This window comes from Stylophora pistillata, chromosome 9, assembly GCF_964205215.1.
Source record: "Stylophora pistillata chromosome 9, jaStyPist1.2, whole genome shotgun sequence".
Taxonomy (NCBI): Eukaryota; Metazoa; Cnidaria; class Anthozoa; order Scleractinia; family Pocilloporidae; genus Stylophora; species Stylophora pistillata.
The window spans coordinates 26821631-26846533 of NC_142527.1; the positions used below are offsets into that span (position 1 = coordinate 26821631).

A 24903-nucleotide genomic window follows, 5' to 3' on the forward strand; every position below is an offset into this window, starting at 1 on the left:
TAGGTCACAGGTAGCCCAAGCTCACTACTAGAAAAGCGGACGTGACTCGTACCGTGTTGCGCGACGTTTAATATTTATAAAGGTTTGTGTGGGAAGTTATCGGTTTGCCTTAAAAGAGAGAATAAAATGTCTTGTTTTGAAGTTAAATAAACTTACCTTATTGCCTTGTTGTTTTCTTTGCTGATTCCTAGCGTCTCGGGCCATTTTGAAGCGTTTTCGGCGAGTTAGCGCTAGCAGTTGAACACCAACATAGCGCTAACTCGCCGAAAACGCTTCAAAATGGCCTGAGACGCTAGGAATCAACAAAGAAAACGACAAGGCAATAAGGTAAGTCCATTTCATTTCAAAACAAGACATCTTTTTCGCTCTTTTAAGGCAAACCGATAACATCCCATACAAACCTTTATAAATATAAAACGTTGCGCAACACGGTAAGAGTCACGTCCGATTTTTAGTAGTGAACTTGGGTTGCCTGTGGATAGGTGAGAAATTTGTTTTTCAAGTCTACGTCATTCTCTGTCCTCGATTATGACTTATTTCCCATACCATATCGGCACTTGGTTCCAGTTTTTCCCTACTGAATTTCACTGATTTATCTATTAAATCTTGGATCAGGTACAAGAAAGATTTTTAGGTTTTGTGCATATACACTGTAAACAAAAAATTATGGGGTGAAAAATCACAGAATGTATATTTCTGACTTGAGGTCTTTACTCTATTTATGATAAAATTGCCTGATTTATCTTAAAATTTTTACTTGATAAATGTCTTTCTAGGAAACTTAACTCTTAAGGAGGATAAAAGTGCTAGAGCAGGGCTGATGTCACAGTTTTCCCTTCAGTGCAATTCCTCTGAGGAATCCAGTCCACTTCCAACATCCAGTAGTGTGACCTAGTGAGGGAAATGATATGACATTAACGACTGAGTTGTCTTCCATGCGGTAGCATGAAAGACAGTAGTAGGCTAAAAATTATGGAGAGGCTATCTATCCTTGGTGGTGTATGCACCAGAGAGGCAGCAAATGCAAAAGACAGTAAACGATTGATGAAGTCTGATTTACAGGCTACATAGAAGGAAAAGAGAGAGCATCAAGGGGAGCAACTTCTGAGGACTCATCAGTCGGAAGCCCTTCAAGAAGCAGAAGGAGTAATATATGAACCAGGAGTCATTTAAATTACTTTTAGACACTCCTGCAGACAAAATATAGACACTTGGGCCACTAGAGTGGTTGCATAACTTAAAAAACTAAGTGTGATTGCTATTTTCTCACTACGCAATAATTTTGTCTCCAAGAAAAGATATCTTGAGAACAATTTATCCGAATGATCTGAAATGTTCAGCATTTGTTCCTCTTGATAAGTTTTGTGTTATGAGCAGAGCAATTTTCCACATGATTTATGTACTCAAAGTTATGAAGTGAAACACTACTTAGATTTCCTATGTCAAATTTAATCGATCACCATTTGAAATGTTTCAACATATCAAAAATCCATCTACTTTTAACAATAAGCAAAATGTATTCTTTGAATTGAAACTAAAAAAAATTTTTTCATTAATTCCAGGAGTTATCATTTCTTAAGTAACCCTTGGTAGAACCCAGCAGGTGGCACAATAAAACGAGTGGTATGTATTACAATTGACATGTGGAGTGTAAAATATTTTTTTCATGATCTTGAAGTCATAAGCTTTCCAGAGATATATAGTTTTCCTAAGCTTTCAATTAAATCCTAGCCATGAAAAATGGTTGAAAAATGGGCATTTTTTTAGGTTTACCCCCGCCTTAAGGCAAACCGATGACATCCCATACAAACCTTTATAAATATAAAACGTTGTGCAACACTGTAAGAGTCACGTCCGCTTTTGTAGTAGTGAGCTTGGGCTGCCTGTGTGCTCACCAGAGAGTCTCAGTGGCTCAGTCGGTAGAACATCGGAACGCGGAATCCGATGGTCTGTCAGTTTCGATTCCTCATGGAGACTCAGAATTTTTTCTTTATCTCACGCTCGTTATTCAGAAGAAAGACATCTTTCTATATTTCTTTACCAAGCTCAAAACTTACCATCTTTCTTATTCTTTCCTTATGTTGTTTTCCTGGTTTACGCGGTAAAATCAAAGTCCTTTCCTGTTGATACCCGTATTGTAAAGACATCCTGTACAGGTCAAGCAATACATTAGAAATAACGAGTTCTCTTTGTAAAAATTATTTCCCCGGGCAATTTAATGCATATATTGATTCTAAAACTCATCGAGTTATCTTTTAGGTACGTTTCTCAGTCTATCATGCAAAAATATCTTATCAGTGGGCTCAGTCAAGTTGGATAATCATTGGTTCCTAAATTATTGCGAATGCACCGCTATCATTAGTTATTCCAGAATTTAAAGGTACATCGAAAACCAAAATATGTTTTTTTGATAATTTTGCTATGTATGCTTCAAAAACTTTCAAAGCTTTAATATAAAGGAATCAATTCAAGATGCATAGAGAACCAAACCCAAGTGTTCACAGAAAAACATGGCTAGCTTAAGCATCATAATTATACCTCGACTTTGATTTTTTCAGTTGTCTCCTTCGACTCTTTGGTGTAAAATAAACTAGCCTACCTACGATGTCAAACAATTTGTGACCGGTAACTTTATTAAAGGGAATTCAAAGTTTCTAATCAGCAGTTTTCAGGTATATACCCTGATTGTAAATAAGCAGTCTTCAACAAAAAAACGGACTTTTCAGTTTTGTCTTAATTACAAACAATAATTTTTTTTTTTTGCAGCAAGGGACAATAAATCAATTGTTTAGGATTGTTTAGCCACTGGAGATAAAGTCTCAATCACTATTAATTTTCAAATTATGTCTTTAGGAAGCGTAGACAATAAAAGTTCAGCTCTTCATATCCACCGAGACCACTCGTAGGTTGAGATTCGAAAGGAACCGCATGACTCTGTCACCATGTTTTTTGACTGACTTCTTCACGAACTTGGTCGTAAACGTTGTGGTTCAAAACGAAACGCCACCTGCTCGCTCTTGTCAACTGTGCATGCCAAAACTGGAAGTTACCACTGTTGCTCGCAGTGCTGTTGATTTGAAAAGGGCTAAAGTACTTTTGGATTTCTCTGTACTCTCGATTGTGTCTTTCAGAGCCCTCTCCTCACCTTTTTCAATTGTTTAGACCTGACTGAAGATGTCGATCACCAGATAAGAGATCTTAAACTCATTTGGAAAGGAAACGTATCTTGTAAACGGTTCCTACTGGCTTGTCAAAATATGGCACAACTCGTAAAAATACTCTGCAATATTACACAACAAACTTCTAACAAGATATATGTATCAATTTCTTTTCTTCCTGGATGACTGTATGGCATTGACCACTTCATGCTGGGCAACCTGTTTGCTCCCTGAAAAGTTGAGTAAATTACCCATGAAATCTCCCCAGTAAAGAGAGGCATTGTAATTAGTTCAGCATCTTCCTCACCTAAATTAAACTTCAGAGTTGATAACCCTGGGCCATATTCAACTTTCTGTTGCACGAAGTAATTAACTCAACTGTTTGTAATTTGTTTAATGGGATGCTAGCTTAGTCCAGCACTGACAGCCTTCCAACTATTTTGACTGGTGTCCCTAGATAATTTTTATCATTTTATGGTAAAATATATTTGTGAGAGTTGAGATCTCTACCAGAAAGACTTAAATATAATGCCTTTAAAAGAGGAAAATGAAAAAAATGTCATTGATCTTAAATGGGTATCCCTTCATTCCTCCACAACTGGGCTTGTTGCTGTGTTGGTGCATAAATTTGTTGTCAAGAGAACAAAAGAGATAATTATAACTTTCTATTATTTATTACTTTTAATTTGTAGGATTCTTAAAAGAGGGATACAGGAAGAACATGTCCTTTTTGCTAATGATGCCATGACACCTTTTGGCTGTTGTACACTAGAGCTGAATTCTTCTAATACACCACCTAATCGTGACTGGTAAGTAAGCAGAATACACATCTCATAGGTAGAAAAGGAAAGAGAATTAAGTGGATAATTTGATTTGAATTTTGCAAAGTCACAAAGTCATCTAGAGGAAATGCATGTATGTGCATTAATTTGCAGATTAACAACATTAAAAATGATGTATATCCAAAACTATTTAACAAGTTCCAGTTGTTTGAAGACTGGATAATTTACTATCCACTGCCAGGATAAATTTTTATCTCGTATGACTAAGTACAGTGTGTTTAAGTTACCACTTACGTGCCAGAAAAGATACTTTCTCTTTTTCTTTAAATTATAAAATTGATAAGTTTGTTTGACATTTTTTTAATGATAATTATAATGATCATTTTTTTTTCAGGAGAAAAGATGGAAGGTGTCAGCTGTAAAGAATCAAGGAAAGGTGCAGCTACAATTGTTATTATTTTCGCATAAAATTATCAACTCATAAACTTCATTACACCCTTCTTAATCATAATCATATGGTAGACAGCTTCAGAAATTATAGGGTTAAAACAAATTAAATTCATTAGAATCTTGAGAAATGCTTATGAATATAGCTTAAGGGTAAAGTGCAATTGTCTGTTTAACATGGGGTGTTACAAAAACTAAAACCCTCATAAACGAACACCTAAGACCTAAGACCCGTCTTACTTTTTGGAGATTCCTAGGCGTGGGAAATTCTTTAAATCCTGGTTTTAAAAAACACACTCCCGACAAATTAATTCCATGTGCTCACAACTTTAATCTAGTTCCAGTCCCCCACACGGGGTGGCGCCTGGCGCTTACAAAACAGCAAACAAATAAGAAATCGCGTGTCCATCCTCCCCCCCCCCCCCCAAAGAGCAGCTCCGGGTCCTCAGCTCTTTTCTCTAGGGCTTGTACTCTGACTGGCCAGCGACATTCAACGGGCACAGCCTAGTTATCGGGCGTATAAACTTCTGGCCCCTTCACGACCAAGATTACTCGAAGAGTTTCTGCTAAAAGGTATTTGTGCCTGTTTATGTGCTCTGCAACCAGAGCGGTGCATCTAGAAATGGCATGTTCATTGAGCACCACAGATTTCCTGAATGCGTTCAGCCGAATGGTAGCCACCAGGGGAAGACCGGAAGAAATTACAAGTGACAATGGGACAAACTTTGTAGGAGCAGAGAGAGAGCTCAGAGAACTTGTTCAAGCAATGGACCAGGGAAAGATCGCGGGTAATGTTGGCAATGACGGGTTCAAATGGAATTGGAATCCTCCATTGGGGTTGCACTTTGGAGGGGTGTTTGAGTCGCTGGTTAAGGTAGCTAAGAAAACTCTGAAAGCAATAGTTGGAAATGCTGGGCTAACCGATGACGAGCTGCACACTGCTATCAAGGAAGTAGAAGCATTGATGAACTCGAGACCATTGACGTATGAAGGAGCTGACCCACGAGACGAGCCAGTGTTGACACCTAACCACTTCCTAGTTGGGCAGCTAGGAGGACAACTAGCACCTCAAGTTGCCGATGACATCGCGTTTAATCCCAGGCACCTTTGGAGACTGATTCAGAACCTGGTGAGATTGTTCTGGAAGCGCTGGAGAGAAGAGTATCTCTCAACACTTAACACGCGAAAGAAATGGAGAGAGGCCAAAGAAAACCTGAAGGTTGGGGATGTAGTGCTTGTTGTTGATCAGAATGCTCCACGCGGTCAGTGGCATCTGGGTCGAGTGAAAGAGGTGTTCCCAGGTCAGGATGGACAGGTGCGCGTCGTCCAAGTGAGCACATGGAATTAAAAATGTCTGAAGTGTCTTTTTAAAACATGGGACTTAAAGAATTTCCCACGCCTAGGAATCCCCACTTTTCGAGATTACAAAGACTAAGACCCCCTAAAAATCGAATCCGTTGAAATATAAAGTCAAATTGTAACCAAAACAGGTCTAATCTGTCAAATTATCTCCTGTCCCATCCTTTCCACTGAGTTTTAGGTCAAATTTAATGGTAAATTTTGGGGTCTTTTCGTAATTTTGAAAACTAAGACCCCTACCAAACCATTCTGTAAAAATGTCTACAAAGTCGAATTACGACCGTGGACATTAAATTAAGAACCCACAGAAAGCTCATATTCGATCAATCGAGCAAAAACACTGCTGTGCTTGCCATATGGGAAAGCGCTAACATCGATTTTATCTGCTCCCGAACAAAGGAGTTAATCACCGACACCGGAATTCGCAACTAGATATTTCTTGCGACTCCCCAAGGTTTGTTTTCCAATTTGTCCTGGCCGCTACCAATCACTTCTTGCGTAAAAACTTACGAAACCTTTGAAGTGGAACTAGGGTGGCTACTGTTGCTTGCAGATATTATCCGTCGGCAAAACGTAGAACTCATTAGATGTCACTGATTCTACCAGGGAAATTTTATTTTCTGGAGCTTGGACTTGTCAGGAGAGTTTCCTTGACAGCTGGATTACACCCCATTTTGTAGAACCATTTGTTAAGACATCACATTTTTTCTTCGCTTTTTTTGTCACATTTCTACACTTTGTGATGTTACAGTAACACGGGAAATCTAACTGGATTTATTATCGAAGAGGAGCTTTCTGTGTGCTCTTATTTAGTGTCCACATGCAATCCACCAAAACCTAGCGTGTGTGCATAAGTTATTCAGCACTGTCACTGGTAACGCAATCTCGATTGCAGAGACACATAGGAAAACATCCATCTCCAATAGAAAGCCAATTTTATGATTTAAAGGATAAACAACAAAATTGAAGATCAATTGAGTTGAGGCATATTTTCAGTGTACAATTATACGTAGGTAGTGTAGGGCTTTCATTGTCTTTATAAAACCACAATGCTGAAAATATATGTGTGCAAATTGTTAGGCTGGCTGGCTGGCTTTATTTGTAGAGGGTAACACGTAATAGCTAGAGGCTAATGAACTTGTGGCCCAGTAAACCCGCCCAACCCACCCATCCCACCCCAGGGGAGGACATCCATCACGCAGTAATCTTGTGTGGGGGAAATTAACATCTCCTACCCCTAACCCTGCAATACGAGTCAGCGAGAGGTCTGCAATTGGGGTCTACTACTACTACTACTAGTTACTACTACTGCCACTGCTACTGCTACTGCTACTGCTACTGCTGCTACTACTGCTACTGCTACTGCCACTGCTACTGCTGCTTCTTCTACTACTACTACTACTACTACTACTACTGCTACTGCTACAGCTACTGCTACTGCTACTGCTACTGCTACTGCTACTGCTACTGCTACTGCTACTGCTACTACTACTACTACTACTACTACTCCTACTACTAGGCCTTCACTTCAGGGCCTTCACTGCAACTGAATGTGTAGAAAGCCAGTGGGCCATTCATTATAATCACCAGAGTACAACAGACCTTAGTGTCCAGGAACTGATTTCATGTTCTCGGTCAAAAGGATGTTCAGGTGGCAGTACCTTTCTAGCCCTTAATTGGTTACAAACAGAGGTAAATGGTAACAATTAGGACTTTAACCCTAACATTAGTAATTTGCATATTCTCCATACCAATCTCTATACATTTGCTATGATATTTACAAGGTGAATTTGTTTGACAATTTAGTTAGTGATCATTTGCTATATTCTCACGAACATAATTCTTGATTCAATAGTGATACAGTAAGGAGACGTAAGATGCCAATCACTCTCAAAAGTAAAAGTAAACCCTAATTTGGGAAATGCAGTAAGCTGACTATTTGGTTAGCACTGCGGGCTGCAATGTCCAAAGCTGGGTTATTAGATAACCTGCCTCCCAGTTAGCTCAATTGGTTAGAGCGCCGGATTGTGTTGTGCAGGAGGTCAAGGGTTCAAGCCCTGGCTGGACCAATACTCATGGTCTTAAAATAACTGAGGAGAATTCACTACCTTTTTATAACTTCAAGGAATGGATAGATATTCTAGTCTTCTCAGATAAGGACGAATAAACCTTAGGCCCTGTCTCCTGCAGGGTTAGGGGTAGGAGACGCTAATTTCCCACGCACGAGATTACTGTGTGGTGGATGTCCTCCCCTCGGGTGGGATGGGCAGGAAGGTGAGATCGTTACATGGACTGAAGCGGCTGCCAGAGGCGCCTGATAATGCTGATATCCGATCTCGACCTTATCATTGTAACTAGACACGTTAGTTGTTTAGAGTGCTTAAAGAATTTGACTTTGACTTTGATAACCCAGGGTTAGTGTGAAATCTGATTTCAGATCTGAAAGCTATATGTATATACTGTTACCTACATGTTTTATGCTATTTAACTATTATCTTTCCTTTCAGAATTACACACTTGCTCCAGCTAAAGAATTCCCTTATGTGGATAAAGAAACAACTTGTAAACGCAATCTTTTGTAAGTACTGTTGTTGCAGAAAACTCTTTTTAAATACTTATGGACTTAAGTCTCCAATCATGAGCAAAAGGGAGAAAATCGAGTCTCACTAGGCTTGTGTCCAATTGTCCATCAGGTCCTGTCAGTGTCGGCTGGTAACAAAATTTTCCACTCATGATGTATCCCTCAGGCCTTAAATGTGTTTAGGTGCCATATTGAAAAAAATAATCATCCAAAACTTAAGCTTGATTGATATATATTGGTTGCTTGTCTATTTTTGGTTGATCAAGGAGAAGTGTTTCAAGTGATAAAATCATGAAATTAATGGAAATTTCTTTAAGAAAATGGTCTCCGGCATAGTATTTCATCCTAGATAATGTGTCAAGCATCAAGATGTTCAGACATCAAAACTCAATTTGTAATTAGTATCTCTTGATGCTCATTTTATGTAGGACTGAAAAGGGAGTGAGGATAAGATGCGGGTGTAAGGTGCAGATGTAAGTATACTGGTGTATATTGTGTGCAACCTTAATTTTTTTTTTCAACAAATGTCTTGCACTTTGAAAATCAGATCCAATATTTTGGATCTAAAGCAGAACCCGAGCTTCTCAGTATGTTGTTATTGTTATTATTATTATTATTATTATTATTATTAAACACAACGAATATATGAAACTCATATCTCTGAACTGCGGTTATACAAACGTATTTGTGCACGATCCTCGCAGTAAAGAGCACTATTTAAGCAATAGTGAAAATCAGACCTGAAATATTCAAGCCTGTACGGGATTCGAACCACTGACCTCTGCGATACTAGTGCAGCGCTCTACCAATTGAGCTAACAAGCCAACTGGGAACAGGTCATCAATTGGTAGAGCGCTGCATTAGTATCGCAGAGGTCAGTGGTTCGAATCCCGTACAGGCCTGAATTTTTTCAGGTCTGATTTCACTATTGCTTAAATAGTGCTCTTTACTGCGTGGATCGTGCACAAATATGTTTCTATAACTGCACTTCATATATTCAGTTCGTTTTGTTTGATTTATCATCTTACGGGTTTATCTCGGACTAATTTGATGACCTGCTCCCAGTTGGCCTGTTAGAAATTATTACTATTACTATTACTATTATTATGTCGCAGAGAAATCAACTGAATGCTACATTCTAATCAGGCAGCACAGGGCGAAAACCGTAACCTGTGCGCCATGGAGTAAAAAATAAATGTACATTAACTGATCCTAAAAAGCTTTTCCGTTGTGTCTACGGTCCTCCTTCTAACAGGAATTCAAACTGCCACCTTGAAAGTCCGGGCAATATTCAGCGTGCCCGAGAGCACTGCTCTCTGCATCTTTCGCAGTACGTCTGTGCTTCTGCGTCCCACCAGCTCGCGCATCATGACATCCAGCTCCCGTGACCACCCCCCGAGGGCATCCATAATGATGTTATATTGCTTCACCTCGTAGCCTGGGAACTGCTGCCTTAGTTCCCAGCGAAGGGGTCCGTACTTCAGTGTCTTCTCTTCGTCCTTTCTTGTCCGATTGTTAACCCACGGGCAGCTCACTTCCAGCGTCACAACTCTCTTGCACATATGATTTACAATGCGTGCATCCACCCTATTGCATCTGACCTCTTGTTGATCAGCATATATAGGGACATTCCAATAAGCTTTAACATTCTCTGACTCATACACGGGCTTCGGCTTGTCGGGTGAGTACCAGGGTGGTATCTCGTCTATAAATCCCTCATCATACGATAGTTCGTAAAACAGTACCTTCAGTGCTGCGTCGTGTCTAGAGAGATACTTGCTCTGGGCCAGCGCACTGCATTCTGACAAGATATGTGCCACACTCTCTGGAGCCTTGCCGCATAATCTGCACCTCACCTCGCCTTCTCCGCTTGTGTGGGTCTTCTGACTCGTGTATACTCGCGTTGGCAATAGCTGCTCGTATAGCTCGACGAGTCCAGCAATTGTGTGTGATGGGCAGTTCTTCCACTCTGTGAGCCACCAGAAACACCCATCGGCACTCAAACTCTCATCCTCCAGCCTAGTAGTCACTAGACGCCCTTGCCATCGTTGGTTTCTGATCTCATCCTCTAACTTCTCAATTTGGCATCTCCGCACCTCTTTCTTGATCCCTTGTGCGTGTTCCAAATCCAACTCCGGCCCCAACTCCTCCGCGCACTTAGCCGCTTCTTTAAAAATTGACCTACGCCCCATCCTCGCCGCTTGCTCTTCAAACTCCCGTACCATTCCCAGTGCACGATCTTCATTACCATTGAGTCTGACTGCACCCTTGATTTTTGTGGCTTTGTACTCCATTTCAACAGAGCGCAATCCCCGCCCTCCTCTACTTCTTGGCATATACAACAATGCATTCGAACTACATGGGTGTCTACCCCTACTCTCGACAACAATCTTGCGCGCTTATTATTATTATTATTATTATTATTATTATTATTTTTACAGGGTTCCTGCGCTCCATGAAAGTCCTTGAAAGTTCTTGAATGTAATTTTTTCTTTTCAAGGACTTGAAAACCCTTGAATTTAGTCTCAGCTGCTTGAAAATGTCTGAAAACTCCTTGTAAATAAGTGCAGATGAATCAAAGTCGGAGTTTTCGTTTGTTTTCGGTGTTGAAAGTGCAAGTTTCCAGCACAAATCGCGAAAACGAGTTTTCCTTTCAAATCCCGCGTCCGATTATGATGTTTGACACGTGATTTTATCTATTTTGTACCTGATTGGTGCATTGAAAATAACCTTCGTTACCTAGTACATGATCACTCTGATGTGCATGCTTGAAGTCATGCTTGAAGTCACGCTTGAAGTCACGCTTGAAGTCACGCTCGTTGGAGTTTTTCGGCCGGTCCTGCACGCAATGCGTTTTATTTCTATTAGCTCTTATTAAATGCAAAAGGTCCTTGAATTTGAGCGCCGTCCTTGACAGTGACCTAGAAAGTCCTTGAATTGGGTTCCTGAAAAAGCGCAAGAACCCTGTTGTTAGGAGTAACTATTAGTAGTAGTAGTAGCAGTAGCAGTAGCAGTGGCAGTGGCAGTGGCAGTGGCAGTGGCAGTGGCAGTGGTAGTAGTAGTAGTAGTAGTAGCAGTAGCAGTAGCAGTAGTAGTAGTAGTAGCAGCAGCAGTAGCAGTAGCAGTGGCATTAGTAGTAACTAGTAGTAGTTGTAGTAGTAGTAGCAGTAGCAGTAGCAGCAGCAGTAGCAGTAGCAGCAGCAGTAGCAGCAGCAGCAGTAGCAGCAGCAGCAGTAGCAGCAGCAGCAGTAGCAGTAGCAGTGGCAGTAGTAGTAGCTAGTGGTAGTTGTAGTAGTAGCAGTAGCAGTAGCAGAGGCAGTAGTAGTAACTAGTAGTAGTTGTAGTAGTAGCAGTAGCAGTAGCAGTGGCAGTAGTAGTAACTAGTAGTAGTTGTAGTAGTAGTAGCAGTAGCAGTAGCAGCAGCAGCAGTAGCAGTAGCAGTGGCAGTAGTAGTAACTAGTAGTAGTTGTAGTAGTAGTAGTAGCTGTAGCAGTAGCAGCAGCCGCAGCAGTAGCAGTAGCAGTAAAAGTAGTAGTAGTAGTAGTAGTAGTAGTAGTAGTAGTAGCAGCAGCAGTAGCAGTGGCAGTAGCAGTGGCAGTAGGAGTAACTAGTAGTAGTTGTAGTAGTAGTAGTAGCAGTAGCAGTAGCAGTAGCAGTAGCAGTAGCAGCAGTAGAAGTAGCAGTAGACACTAATTGCAGACCTCTCGCTGACTCATATTGCTCAAGGACTTAGACTTAAAGAAAAGTTCAAACCGCAGCACTAATACTTAGGAATGGCTCCCAGGCTCAGAGGCTCGGAATAGCTGTTGCCATCTGTGCACCTTTAAGAGCTTAAAAGCCTACATTCTTCAATTTTGCCATCAACAATCCGTAGTAATCTTCTACATTTTTAAACATCTATGTTCTGTTTTATTCCAGTTTTATACATTTCTGCCTCACTTCCCTCATATTATGTGGTTTTCTTAACGTTGAAGACAAATTTTCCTGTCGTGACAAAACTTCTCAAAATTTTGTAGCTTAATTCCCTCGAGTTGTATAGTCTACCTGTTCACATTAATTTCTCTTCTGTTTCCAGAAGAAAAGAGAACACCAGAATGAAGGATCTTGTAGGTCAACATGGTCCGCTTGGTGTGAATGTGGATGCGACCATGTGGCACGATTATCTCGGTGAGTGCTCTGTATAAAAAGTTCAAGTGTCGTGGAGTTAAGAAAGGTTTGAATGGGATGAGAATTGTCTTACTTTGTGTTGTACTTCGGTTTGGCCTCTGAAACGATGATTTCTTAATCTGTTGTCATAAACAGTTGAGTAAAAAGAGTTAGGGAAAGGCTACTGTAAGTTACAGTAATAAGTCTGATCAAACCGCCACATCGGCCGGCAGTTGGCCTTTACGTATCGGCCAACCTTCGACCAAATTTCGGAGACGTTTAGTCAACAGTCGGCCGACTGTCGGTCAGCAATTGTCCAACTGTTGTGAGTCATCTTGTTAAAATTCCTCTTGTTTAGAAAATGTGCGTTTCTTAACATCTCCAAACGTACAAACGTTCATTTCCAGTGTTCTTTTAAATTCTAAACAATGTTTCCTGTACAAAAAGCAGTAATGGAATCTTACGACATGAAAGTTTGTTGAAGATTCTCAAGGAATTCAATTCTCAGTTGCCCTATGCGAGAAAGACCCGTTGTATCCTGTCTAAAATCTGTCCCCAGGGGCGGATCCAGTAATTTTTGATTGGGGGGGGGGGTCAAAACTTTGGTTCAGAAAGGACTGTTGGAGTCTTTTGAGGCAAATTACTTCTCCCCCACACCCCCCACACCCCCCACACCCCTCCCACCAGTCGCGGTTGCACGTTATAATTTCTTGGCCGCTTAAACTTGGATTCATTAAAAAGATCGGCCAGTTAAAAAGTGATGTACGATCCTGTCGATGTAAGAATTTCAATTTCAAAGTTGTAAGCGTCAGGTCTGTTGGGGGGGGGGGGAGGAGGTCCAGACCCCCTGGATCCGCCACTGGTCCCATAGACCATCATTAGGCAAGAGACTAAAAATGGAGTCAGTCTCTCCTCCGCTCGCTTGACCTTTTCTCGCTGTTGTTTTTGTTTGTTTCGTAGGTGGGATTATACAACATCACTGCACCGACACAGACATCAATCATGCGGTGCAAATCATAGGATATGATTTTAACGGTGCGCTGTCCGTTTTCAATACATAGCTTGTAGAGTTGGTGATATTTGACAAAAAAGAAAAGTACGAAAACTAAATCAGTTAGACTTTATGGTCCACTGAAACACAACAATAAAGTTGGGATCCAACCGAGATCTCTTGAGAGAAGTGGCATGCTGATAGAGGTAAAAAAGGTAAAACCTACTCAGGCACCATGTGGCTCATCGGGCCGGCGCTTAGCTCCGCTTTCCGTAGCACGAAGCGACTAGGAGTATTTCTCAAAGCTTTCATATTCAGATGCGGGTTGAGTTGGAACTTTTCCTCTACTCAACACTGATTACTATTTTCCTTCCCAATTTCAGGCCATATTTGGTACTGGATCGTCAGAAATTCCTGGGGAGAAGGCTACGGCGACAAAGGATATTTGTACATCAAAATGGGCGATAACCTGTGTGGTGAGTATTGTGAAGCTATGCCCTCTTGAGGTTACCGTGCACCTTCAGGGGTGTCTCGCGTGCAAGCGATGTAGCGCGTCCGGTTTAACTGTAGATATCTTAACCCCTATATCAAATTAAAGCTTATAGGACTGGCTATCAGACTATACCAAAAATTTTGAAAAACAAATTAATTGTCGATTTTTTCACGACTTCTAAATGCGAGAGCCCGAATCACCTTTTGAACGTTACATGTTAAAGTGAATTTTGTTTTTCGCTTATTTAATGTGTTCCTCCGTTTCCGGGGCCAAAGCGCTTAAAAAAACGTGTCTGCGATTTGCCATATTCAATTTCAGTGAAAAGTTACAGAACATTTTTGAATAAATAATTATTACATCGGATTATTTCATCTTTACACGCTAACATTTTTTAAATAGGATTAAAAAAATGTGGAGTGATCGTACAAAAATCGCTCTTGAAAAAAAGTATATAGAAATAAAAAATTCAGAGACACGTTTATGTTTTTTACATGTAAAACTAGCTTCCGTCAAAATTTGAGAGCAATCGAACAATTCCCTTTGACTTGTAGCTCTTGAAAGGTGATTCGGGCGCTCGCATTTAGAAGTCGTGAAAAATTCGACAATTAATTTTTTTTTCAAAATTTTTGGTATAGTCTGATAGCCAGCCCTATAAGCTTTAATTTGATATAGGGGTTTAGATATCTACAGTTTAAACCGGACGTACTACATCGCTTGCACGCGAGACACCCCTGAAGGTGCACCGTAACCTTAACCAAACGCGTACGGGCACCTTTGGACTTGAGGGAGGGGGGGGAGGGGGGTGGTCTTCCTTGCCCGAAAAAAACACGCAATGCCCGAAAGGTTAAGGGTTGAAATCGGGATGCAAACGGAGACGTTCACCATTTTCCCATCTAATGAAACTGCTATCATTGAAAGCTGCCAATGATTGGTAGTTACCAGCTGGGTGACATCAGCTCGTATTATGTGATACTTTAATACTCAGATTTACGGATAGAATCGATCGAATAGAATAAACGAATTACTTAATGGAATTTGTGTAGTATTTACCTTTCGCCTTGTTGACCTTGACGGCCGCTTGACCTTTAGTCACCTAAGTTTTTCACGTCCTCTTGAACCTTTTTAAGTCCACGGGCTTCACAACGAATCGAACGAACTTCAACCAGGAAACCTAAACCTTCATGTGAACTCGTCAAAATGTTTTCCCGCTCTCCGCGAAATTGGCGCGAAAATTAGGCACAAACTGCAGCAGATGTTACCGAAATGATACACTTTATATTTTACACGATATTATTCAAATTACGAAATCTCTGAAGACACCCCTTTCGGGCATCTAATCACCTGAAAAGTAATTAACTAGAAACTTTATTTACGACTTTTGGAAATCACGCCAACGGCATTATTTTTATAATGTTTTCTCCCAAATGTCATTGCCCGAATCAAGAGCGTTTTGCCCGAAAAATTACATAATTTCCGCAGCTGAGGGGGGCTGCAGCCCCCCCCCCGCCCCCCCGGCTCGTACGGGTATGACCTTAACCGAGTGCTGTTGCAATAACCCCACAAACTGTTCGATGTATTCGTGTTCATTAAAGTCGTTAAGAACACAGGACATTGAACACTTTTTTTCTCATTGCAAATTCTCACAAAGGCAGTCATACTAAGAAACGTTAAGTTAAAGGGTAAGAACTGCCTGCGCGAGTGTTTCTGGGGGAGCGTTACAGGTAGAATATGTCAATTCCTTTTTTACTTTCTCTCTTGTGTGGTCTACGCGGGGTGCAACACTATACACTTAAGTCAAAAAGACGTAAATAAATCTGAGAGTGAAAGACAGACTGTTGTGACGACCTTCACTGCAGTGTCTAGATAGGGTGAAGTAGGGAGATTACAGAAAAAATGCTTTTGGTCTGATCATGAGATGATCAGCCATAACTGACTATACCAGAATCTATCCCAGCCAGGTACCTTGTATTGCGGACCGTGTAAAATTTGGGAAAGCTCGAGAAGAAGCCTCTAGAGGACACGAGGGGTTTTTCGTAGGATGTAGAAAGTCGTAAGTTTTACCGGGCCTCGGGACCTGCGCTATGTCGCAATGTTGAATGACCGAGGCCAGAGAGCCTGGACCCAGTTTTGCAATGCCGGATAACGCTATTTAATGGTTCAGTATCAACAGAACGTACAATGGATAGAGTTTTATCTACTGGGTTAGGTCCAGTGCGTGTCAAACGCAAGTAAACTTTCCCCCATCCCCTCCCCCTTTCTCATGCAATAGTAACATGGAGATCCATTAAAAAGAAAATAACACCAACATGTCAAATTTACGACATCAACGATAAAGTTAACAATTTGGCCCGAAAACAGCATCTTTATTAAACCGTATTTTATTAAATATCAACTAAACATACCTGAAATATTACAACATAGCATGCCTTCTAAAGAGCATTTTTCCATGATAGATGCATTGTCACTGGATAGGAAAACGAGTTACAAATGGTATTCTTTGCTTCATCGTTTCCGTTGCCAATATCAAAACAGCACTTGAAAAATGGAGAGGAAAAATTTCGTGCCTGTCTTAGCTATAAAACGTTAAGCTTTGAATATGGGAAGCTTTGGATGAGGGAAGCTAATTCAGAAAAATGTTTCTGTCCAATTGAATACAACCAGTACTAGAATCCCGAGACTACAATTTCAAATCTCACAAACTGTATACTGTTTTTGTATTTTACGAAAATATAGAAATAATAAGTTTCCAATTTCATACGACGATACTACTTATATGTGCATGATCCTTCGCAGTAAAGCACTATTTAAGCAATAGTGAAAATCAAACCCCTGACTAGTATCGCAGAGGTCAGTGGTTCGAATCCCGTACAGGCCTGAATTTTTTTCAGGTCTGATTTTCACTATTGCTTAAATAGTGCTTTACTGCGAAGGATCGTGCACATATACGTTTCATAACCGCAGCTCATATATATGTATTTCATATGTTTGTTGTTTGATTTATCATCTACGGGTTTATGTCGAATTAATTTGATGGCCTGCTCCCAGTTGGCTTGTTAGCTCAATTGGTAGAGCGCTGCACTAGTATCGCAGAGGTCAGTGGTTCGAATCCCGTACAGGCCTGAATTTTTTTCAGGTCTGATTTTCACTATTGCTTAAATAGTGCTTTACTGCGAAGGATCGTGCACATATACGTTTCATAACCGCAGCTCATATATATGTATTTCATATGTTTGTTGTTTGACGATACTACTCTTGTGCAGCTCTTCCTGAGCCGTGTCAAATTTTTGTCCTAAATAAATCGTACGAACATATATATTTATACATATTCTTTAAATGAAGCCGTGTTTCCGGGAAGGGAAAAGCAAAAGTGTTATTGAAAGTGAGCGAAGAAGTTGTACAAAATTACATCCCCAAAATACGTTTGTTCGAAATAAATACCATGTGAAATAAGTTTTCAGGGGTCTTTCGTTCAATATACATCTTTAATTGATTCCTTTGTAGTTAAGCTTTGAAAGTTTGTGAATGATATGTAGCAAAATTAGGAAAAACATATTTTGCTTTTACTAGATACATCATCATTTTTGGAATTAATGTAATAGCGGCGAAGCTGTAATAATTTAGGAACCAATGATCATCCAACAGTTGGACCCACTGGTTTTACATTTTTCCGTGATGGACTGAGAAATGTACTTAAAAGATTGAGATGCATTAAATGCCTGGGGAAATATTTTTAGAACGAGAACTCGTGATTTCTAATGTATTGCGTGACCTATAACACTTGTAATTCCCGCCCATAGCTTTTATACCCAGGTAATAACTTCAGCATCATAAAGTGTATTGTGCACGTATCGCTTATTCTCATACTGCTTACGTATTCTTACCCCCTTATTCTTTATATCTTCCGTTTGATCATTAATTCCTTCAAAGGAACAAAGATCCTACCTAAGTATCGTATAGCATATTTTCAATAAAGAAGACTACCGTGCTGTTTTCCATATCGCTCGGACGAAAGGCTAACGCTCGGAACGTCAGCTTTTGTAATCGTTACGGTGGCCAATTTACCATTTCAACTTTGTTGATATATCCAAATTATTTCGTTACCCCCACCGACGCAGCCCCAAACAGTTTCTTTAGAAACTATCAGCCTTTATTCATTTAATTTGTTTTCCATATCACTGCGACTTTTTATTCTGTAAAGACATTGGGGCATTTAGACTATCCCATCACCAGCTATGATTTAATGGTAACTCGAGGGGTGTTAGACTTAATGTACATTAAGACGCTTTAGTTAATTATAATGAAGCGTAGAAGTCCAAGTGCTTTCGCAAAGAACTAATGATTTCGAACGTGTGCTTGACTTACGCGTAATGTCTTTCACAATGCTGACGTCAACTTCAAAGAGGTTTGTTTTTTTCCCTTTAGATATATATTTTCGGTGTAGGAGTAAACCACAAAAAAAAAGACAAAACACTGATAATGCCTGCACTGATCTAACCGGAATATCATCACAATGCTGAGGTCAATGTTAAAGAGGTTTGTTTTTTTTTTCCCTTTATACATATATTTTGGCTTAGAGTCAACCAGAAAAACAACACTTATAATACCGCCCTAAGATCTTACACTCGCGCTTGACTTAGTTCCAATATCATGCAAAGCTTTGTGCACGTATCGCTTACTGTCGATAAGTAAGACCCTTGAGTAGTTTAGTCAATTACTGACGCAATGGATCACGGTACTTATTCTGTGAAGACATTGGAACATGAAGACCATCACTTCTACTTTTTTTCATTAAAACACTTGAAGGTTTCAGTTGGACTTTTGGCTGAAAACTCAAAAAGCATGTGTTTAAGTATTTGTTATTCACCCACTTAAAACTGAAAGAAAAACAAGTCTTTGCAGATTTATGGCCTAGATTTACTTTCACCGTGTGTAGTATTGTAGGCAGAGGCAAAACATAGAAAGATGCACTGAGCACTCAAGCAAATTCGACGCCATAGAAAAGAAAAGAGGTAAAAAAGCTAAGTAGGCAGTGACGAAAAGCTAACCGAGACAACGGAATTATCCGCTAAAGAACCGCTCCGACAAATTTCAATTCAATGAACTCATTTCTTTGACTGCCGGTGGTCAAGGATCGAAAAACCTGACCAATAGGATCGCTACTTTACCATATATAGTCCGTAGTAGCATGTTAAACAAATATTCTATTGTTTTGAAGCTCTTAAAAGCGCTAGCCAGCGGGATTTAAGCTCTCGTGTGTATTATCAGATTGAAGGTCATCTGTCACTAATATTCTTCCAGGCGTATCACTGCTTTTTTCATAGGGGAGGAGGAGCTTTTGGAGTACGATTTCCAAACTTTCAAGGAACGTATTGTAAGAGAAGTCCCTTACCTAGCCAAAATAACAAGCCTCTCTGCTACGCCACTTCCTTTAACAATGAATGACGAAATCAACGAGGTCGACATATCTCCAGTATATCTTGCGTTTCAACTCAAGGAAATACTGTCAAAAAAAAAACATCACCTTATAAGAATTTACATTCGAATCGCCATCAGTTCAGGGGGTAGGGACTGATTAGTGTGAAGTCAACATGAATTCACCGCCAAATCGGCCAAAACATTTACCAGCATTGTAAAGACATCCTATAGGTCAAGCAGTACATTAAAAATCACGATATCCGGTCTTTGTGAAAATATTTCCATCTCCACGTATATTTACTTATTTCCGGCTTGTGCTCTACCTTACGGCCCCACTCGGAAATAATCTCGAGAATCGATTGATAATAAGCGCCATGAGCAAGAGACATATATGGTGATGAAATTATACTATTGGTCAGGTTCGACGACACAAACAGAGCGGCTTAAGCGCTATATTGGGCTTTACGCCGATAACAAAAGCTACAGCGGAAGTTTCTGCCTTAAAGACCTCAAGCGTGTCAATAGCGTCTTAATTCAAAATTTGTCTCTTGTACTATTGTGAGTTCTACATGCATTCCTTTCCTTCTCAGACAAGACTGACAACCCGTAGGACTGAGAGAGAACATGCTTCGTACGAGTGACCTGAAGAACATCTGTCCTTGTAGAGCTCAGCGGCGAAACAAGCCATCTGTGACTGACAACTGATTCGAAGAAATTTAGATCTATACTTAAAAAACGCTGTGGGGTCGCCCCTTCATTCGGAGGGAAATGAACTGGAATACTCTTCAAGTTCGATCGTTTTTATAATGTTAGTCAGGTCCATTTTGAAGGCAATGAAAGGGAAGAGACGAAACAGGCTTGTGCTCTACCTTACGGCCCCACTCGGAAATAATCTCGAGAATCGATTGATAATAAGCGCCATGAGCAAGAGACATATATGGTGATGAAACTATACTATTGGTCAGGTTCGACGACACAAACAGAGCGGCTTAAGCGCTATATTGGGCTTTACGCCGATAACAAAAGCTACAGCGGAAGTTTCTGCCTTAAAGACCACAAGCGTGTCAATAGCGTCTTAATTCAAAATTTGTCTCCTGTACTATTGTGAGTTCTACATGCATTCCTTTCCTTCTCAGACAGGACTGACAACCCGTAGGACTGAGAGAGAACATGCTTCGTACGAGTGACCTGAAGAACATCTGTCCTTGTAGAGCTCAGCGGCGAAACAAGCCATCTGTGACTGACAGCTGATTCGAAGAAATTTAGAAATTTAGATCTATACTTAAAAAACGGTGTGGGGTCGCCCCTTCATTCGGAGGGAAATGAACTGGAGTCTGTAACAGACGGACTACGAATGCAAAGAATATTTCTAATGACTTAACCTCTTCTTGTAAGTATAGAATGTAAAAAGAAGAAAGGAAAAAGCCTTTTAAAAGGAAAATAGAAATCAAGCTCATCAAACTCTTATTGAGAAAGGTAAACAATTTTTAGACCAAACTACTTTCTGAATGTTTTAATACATACCATTTTATTAAAAATGACTCCCACAGTGATTGCACGGTACATCATGAGCAGTTTCCTCAGGGACTATATATGGAAACTTTACAGAAGTAAGTTAACATTACTGATGATATCGATAATAAAGCGTTACTCAAACTGGAAAAAAAGCTTAAAGCCAAAGTATTGATTTTGCATAAAAGCAAGTCTCTTTCCTCTACGTACATTTAGCTCCTTAAAAAACGAAAACAAAAAATCAAAAAAAAATGAAAACAGGACGATATCGCTAAACTTGACCTGCTGCAATGTTCAAAGCAATGTTCAGTTCGCAGCTAATTTTACAAAATGTCAAAGCTTAACTATAAAGGAATCAATTAAAGACGCATAGTGAACCAAACCCAGGTGTTCACAAAAAAACATGACCTACGCTTAGACATTATGATTATACCAAGACTTTTTCAGTTGTCATGATATCCTTCGAGGTCTCGGTGTCAACTAAACTAACATACCTACGATAACAAACAATTTCTGACAGCTACTTTGTTAAAGGGAATTAAAAGTTGCTGATGAGCACTTTTCAGGTATATGTCCTGATTACAAAAGAGCAATTTTCAACGAACGAAACGGATAAGAGGGACAAGGGTAACATAGATTGGCAGAGGTAAAGTCTCATTCGCTATCAATTCCCAAACTATATCCGTCCTGAATAAAAAACGTAGACAATAATGTTCAGCTCTTCGTATGCACCGAGACCATTTATAGGTTTAGATGCGAAAGGAAGCGCGTGACTCTGTTGCCCAGTTTCTGATTGACTTCTTCGCGAACTTGGTCGTAAACATCTTCCTTTAAAATAAGGACTTCTGCCGACATCTGCAATGTTATGTCCTGCTTTTCCCTCTTCGCGAAGAAATAGTTGTCTTTTATTTCTGTGGACTGAAAATAGCAACCAAGGTGGGAAGCGCTAATCTGCTCGTTCTCGTCAACTGTGCATGCAAAAATCTGGAAGTTACCACGATTGCTCTCAATGCTGTTGGATTCGAAAAGGGTTAACGCACTTTTGGATTTCTCTAAACTCTCGATTGTGTCTTTCAAAGCCCTCTTCTCACCCTCGTCAACTTTTAAGGCCCCACTGAAGACGTTGATCACAACATCAGAGATCGTAAATTCATTTGGAAAGGAAGCGTATCTCTCGAACGGTTTGAAACTTTGCGTAACCCATCCGACTTCTGACGCCACCTTCCTATAAAACGCGTACCAATCGCTGGGGTTAGTGAAGCGGTTGTACTTCTTGTTTGCTGCCAACTGAGAAAGCAGGGTGGAATTGAGCACGTCCTTCTTCCGTTGCTGATTGGTCACGGAACTAAAGGAAACAAGACTGCCTCCATCGACGAAACCAGTTTCAGAAAACGCAATGGGACCAATTCCTGGGGGTGTGGAATACTCTTCAAGTTCGATCGTTTTTATAATGTTAGTCAGGTCCATTTTGAAGGCAATGAAAGGGAAGAGACGAAACAGGCTTGTGCTCTAGCTTACGGCCCCACTCGGAAATAATCTCGAGAATCGATTGATAATAAGCGCCATGAGCAAGAGACATATATGGTGATGAAACTATACTATTGGTCAGGTTCGACGACACAAACAGAGCGGCTTAAGCGCTATATTGGGCTTTACGCCGATAACAAAAGCTACAGCGGAAGTTTCTGCCTTAAAGACCTCAAGCGTGTCAATAGTATCTTAATTCAAAATTTGTCTATTGTACTATTGTGAGTTCTATATGCATTAACATGAAGATCATCACTTCTACTCTTTTTCATTAAAACACTTGAAGGTTTCAGTTGGACTTTTGGCTGAAAACTCAAAAAGCATGTGTTTAAGTATTTGTTATTCACCCACTTAAAACTGAAAGAAAAACAAGTCTTTGCAGATTGATGGCCTAGATTTACTTTCACCGTGTGTAGTATTGTAGGCAGAGGCAAAACATAGAAAGATGCACTGAGCACTCAAGCAAATTCGACGCCATAGAAAAGAAAAGAGGTAAAAAAAGCTAAGTAGGCAGTGACGAAAAGCTAACCGAGACAACGGAATTATCCGCTAAAGAACCGCTCCGACAAATTTCAATTCAATGAACTCAATTCTTTGATTGCCGGTGGTCAAGGATCGAAAAACCTGACCAATAGGATCGCCACTTTACCATTTATAGTCCGTGGTAGCGTGTTAAACAAATATTCTATTGTTTTGAAGCTCTTAAAAGCGCTAGCCAGCGGGATTTAAGCTCTCGTGTGTATTATCAGAGCGTCCACGAACTATCACCATGTCGAGCCAGGCAGCTCTAGAATTTATATGTTCCCTCGAACTCGACGAGTCTCTGACTCCTGATTCATCTCAGGGCAAAGTTGTTGCTGGTAGTCTTGCTTCCTTTACCGATAACCTGAGCGGTCAACAGTTGGAAGACGTCCAAAACTCCACTTTGTTTGCACAGCTGGCGGCAACCAAGAAGTACCCCAAAAAGGAGCAGGCTACAGACTGGTACGAGTTTTACGGTTACGTACTGGGAAAGCTAGGCTGGATTTTGCAAGGTTTCAGCTTCGACGAGTACAAATCTAGTGCTGATTCCTTCAAGTTATCCGAGGTGACTTTGGAGCTTTTGAGCGCAATGATTGGTGAAGACAAGCAACTTGTGTCAGTCGTAAAGGACACCTTGGATAGCTTAAAGAAGTCGCCAGAGGGCCTAACTCTGTTCAATAAGAATAGTACATCAAGCAATAATGGTCGCTTCCAAATCCTGCCATGCACAGTTACCAATGGTCAGGTCAGCCTTGCTTTCATTGGTGCCTATTTTAAAGCCAATAAGGTATCGAGCGACTACTTTTTCTTCTCTTACAACTTTCAAGAAATACAATTGCACAAGTCAACTCAAGTCTTCACCCTAAACGAAGATGTGTACACGCAAGTTCGCCAAGGCGTCATCAACAGGTTGGGCAAACGCGCTAAAGATTTTGTCCACAATCTGGATATCTAGACTCTTAAAATGAGCTGCGAACTGAACATTGCTTTGAACATTGCAGCAGGTCAAGTTTAGCGATATCGTCTTGTTTTCATTTTTTCCTGGTTTTGTTTTTTTCGTTTTTTAAGGAGCTAAATGTACGTAGAGGAAAGAGACTTGCTTTCATGCAAAATCAATACTTTGGCTTTTAGCTTTTTTTCCAGTTTGAGTAACGCTTTATTATCGATATCATCAGTAATGTTAACTTACTTCTGTAAGGTTTCCATATATAGTCCCTGAGGAAACTGCTCATGATGTACCGTGCAATCACTGTGGGAGTCATTTTTAATAAAATGGTGTGTATTAAAACATTCAGAAAGTAGTTTGGTCTAAAAATTGTTTACCTTTCTCAATAAGAGTTTGATGAGCTTGGTTTCTATTTCCCTTTTTAAAGGCTTTTTCCTTTCTTCTTCTTACATTCTATTCTTACAAGAAGAGGTTAAGTCATTAGAAAATATTCTTTGCATTCGTAGTCCGTCTGTTGCAGACTCCAGTTCATTTCCCTCCGAAAGAAGGGGCGCTCCACACCGTTTTTTAAGTATAGATCTAAATTTCTTCGAATAAGTTGTCAGTCGCAGGTGGTTTGTTTCGCCGCTGAGCTCTACAAGGACAGATGTTCTTCAGGTCACTCGTGCGAAGCATGTGCTCTCTCAGTCCTACGGGTTGTCAGTCTTGTCTGAGAAGGAAAGGAATGCATATAGAACTCACAATAGTACAATAGACAAATTTTGAATTAAGACGCTATTGACACGCTTGAGGTCTTTAAGGCAGAAACTTCCGCTGTAGCTTTTGTTATCGGCGTAAAGCCCAATATAGCGCTTAAGCCGCTCTGTTTGTGTCGTCGAACCTGACCAATAGTATAGTTTCATCACCATATATGTCTCTTGCTCATGGCGCTTATTATCAATCGATTCTCGAGATTATTTTCCGATTGGGGCCGTAAGGTGAAGCACAAGCCTGTTTCGTCTCTTCCCTTTCATTGTTTTCAAAA

The 24903-nt window shown here is 40.3% G+C and overlaps 3 protein-coding genes across 5 annotated transcripts in view; 2 read left to right on the plus strand and 1 right to left on the minus strand.

The window, feature by feature from the left end:
• The first annotated feature begins 435 nt into the window (after positions 1 to 435).
• LOC148724106 (cathepsin O-like) overlaps positions 436 to 24903 on the plus strand; it is a 74166-nt gene continuing 49698 nt past the window's right edge. Inside the window, exons 1-11 of one of the 3 annotated variants that reach the window (XM_088732613.1) lie at positions 436 to 1146; positions 1563 to 1623; positions 3851 to 3967; positions 4335 to 4376; positions 7389 to 7438; positions 8254 to 8324; positions 8756 to 8800; positions 12403 to 12494; positions 13434 to 13508; positions 13848 to 13940; positions 18380 to 18480. In XM_088732613.1, coding sequence (XP_088588739.1) covers positions 4343 to 4376; positions 7389 to 7438; positions 8254 to 8324; positions 8756 to 8800; positions 12403 to 12494; positions 13434 to 13508; positions 13848 to 13940; positions 18380 to 18474 — 555 coding nt within the window. In that variant the 5' untranslated portion in view covers positions 436 to 1146; positions 1563 to 1623; positions 3851 to 3967; positions 4335 to 4342 and the 3' untranslated portion in view covers positions 18475 to 18480. Of the gene's footprint in view, positions 1624 to 3850; positions 3968 to 4334; positions 4377 to 7388; positions 7439 to 8253; positions 8325 to 8755; positions 8801 to 12402; positions 12495 to 13433; positions 13509 to 13847; positions 13941 to 18379; positions 18481 to 24903 lie in introns of those variants that run through there. The other 2 variants (XM_088732614.1, XM_088732615.1) reach the window with 2 other exon arrangements.
• On the minus strand, positions 9282 to 11425 carry LOC148724107 (uncharacterized). The gene has a single exon (XM_088732604.1). The coding sequence runs from the start codon at positions 10661 to 10663 to the stop codon at positions 9587 to 9589; it is 1077 nt and encodes a 358-aa protein (XP_088588730.1). The 5' UTR covers positions 10664 to 11425; the 3' UTR covers positions 9282 to 9586.
• Positions 23131 to 24231, plus strand: LOC148724108 (uncharacterized). The gene has a single exon (XM_088732609.1). It carries the CDS (start codon positions 23181 to 23183, stop codon positions 23886 to 23888), a length of 708 nt encoding a protein of 235 aa, XP_088588735.1. The 5' UTR covers positions 23131 to 23180; the 3' UTR covers positions 23889 to 24231.

Bases quoted from the DNA above. Each gene is read 5' to 3' on its own strand.
- LOC148724107 (XM_088732604.1), bottom strand. From the start codon at position 10,663: ATGCCAAGAAGTAGAGGAGGGCGGGGATTGCGCTCTGTTGAAATGGAG.
- LOC148724108 (XM_088732609.1), top strand. From the start codon at position 23,181: ATGTCGAGCCAGGCAGCTCTAGAATTTATATGTTCCCTCGAACTCGAC.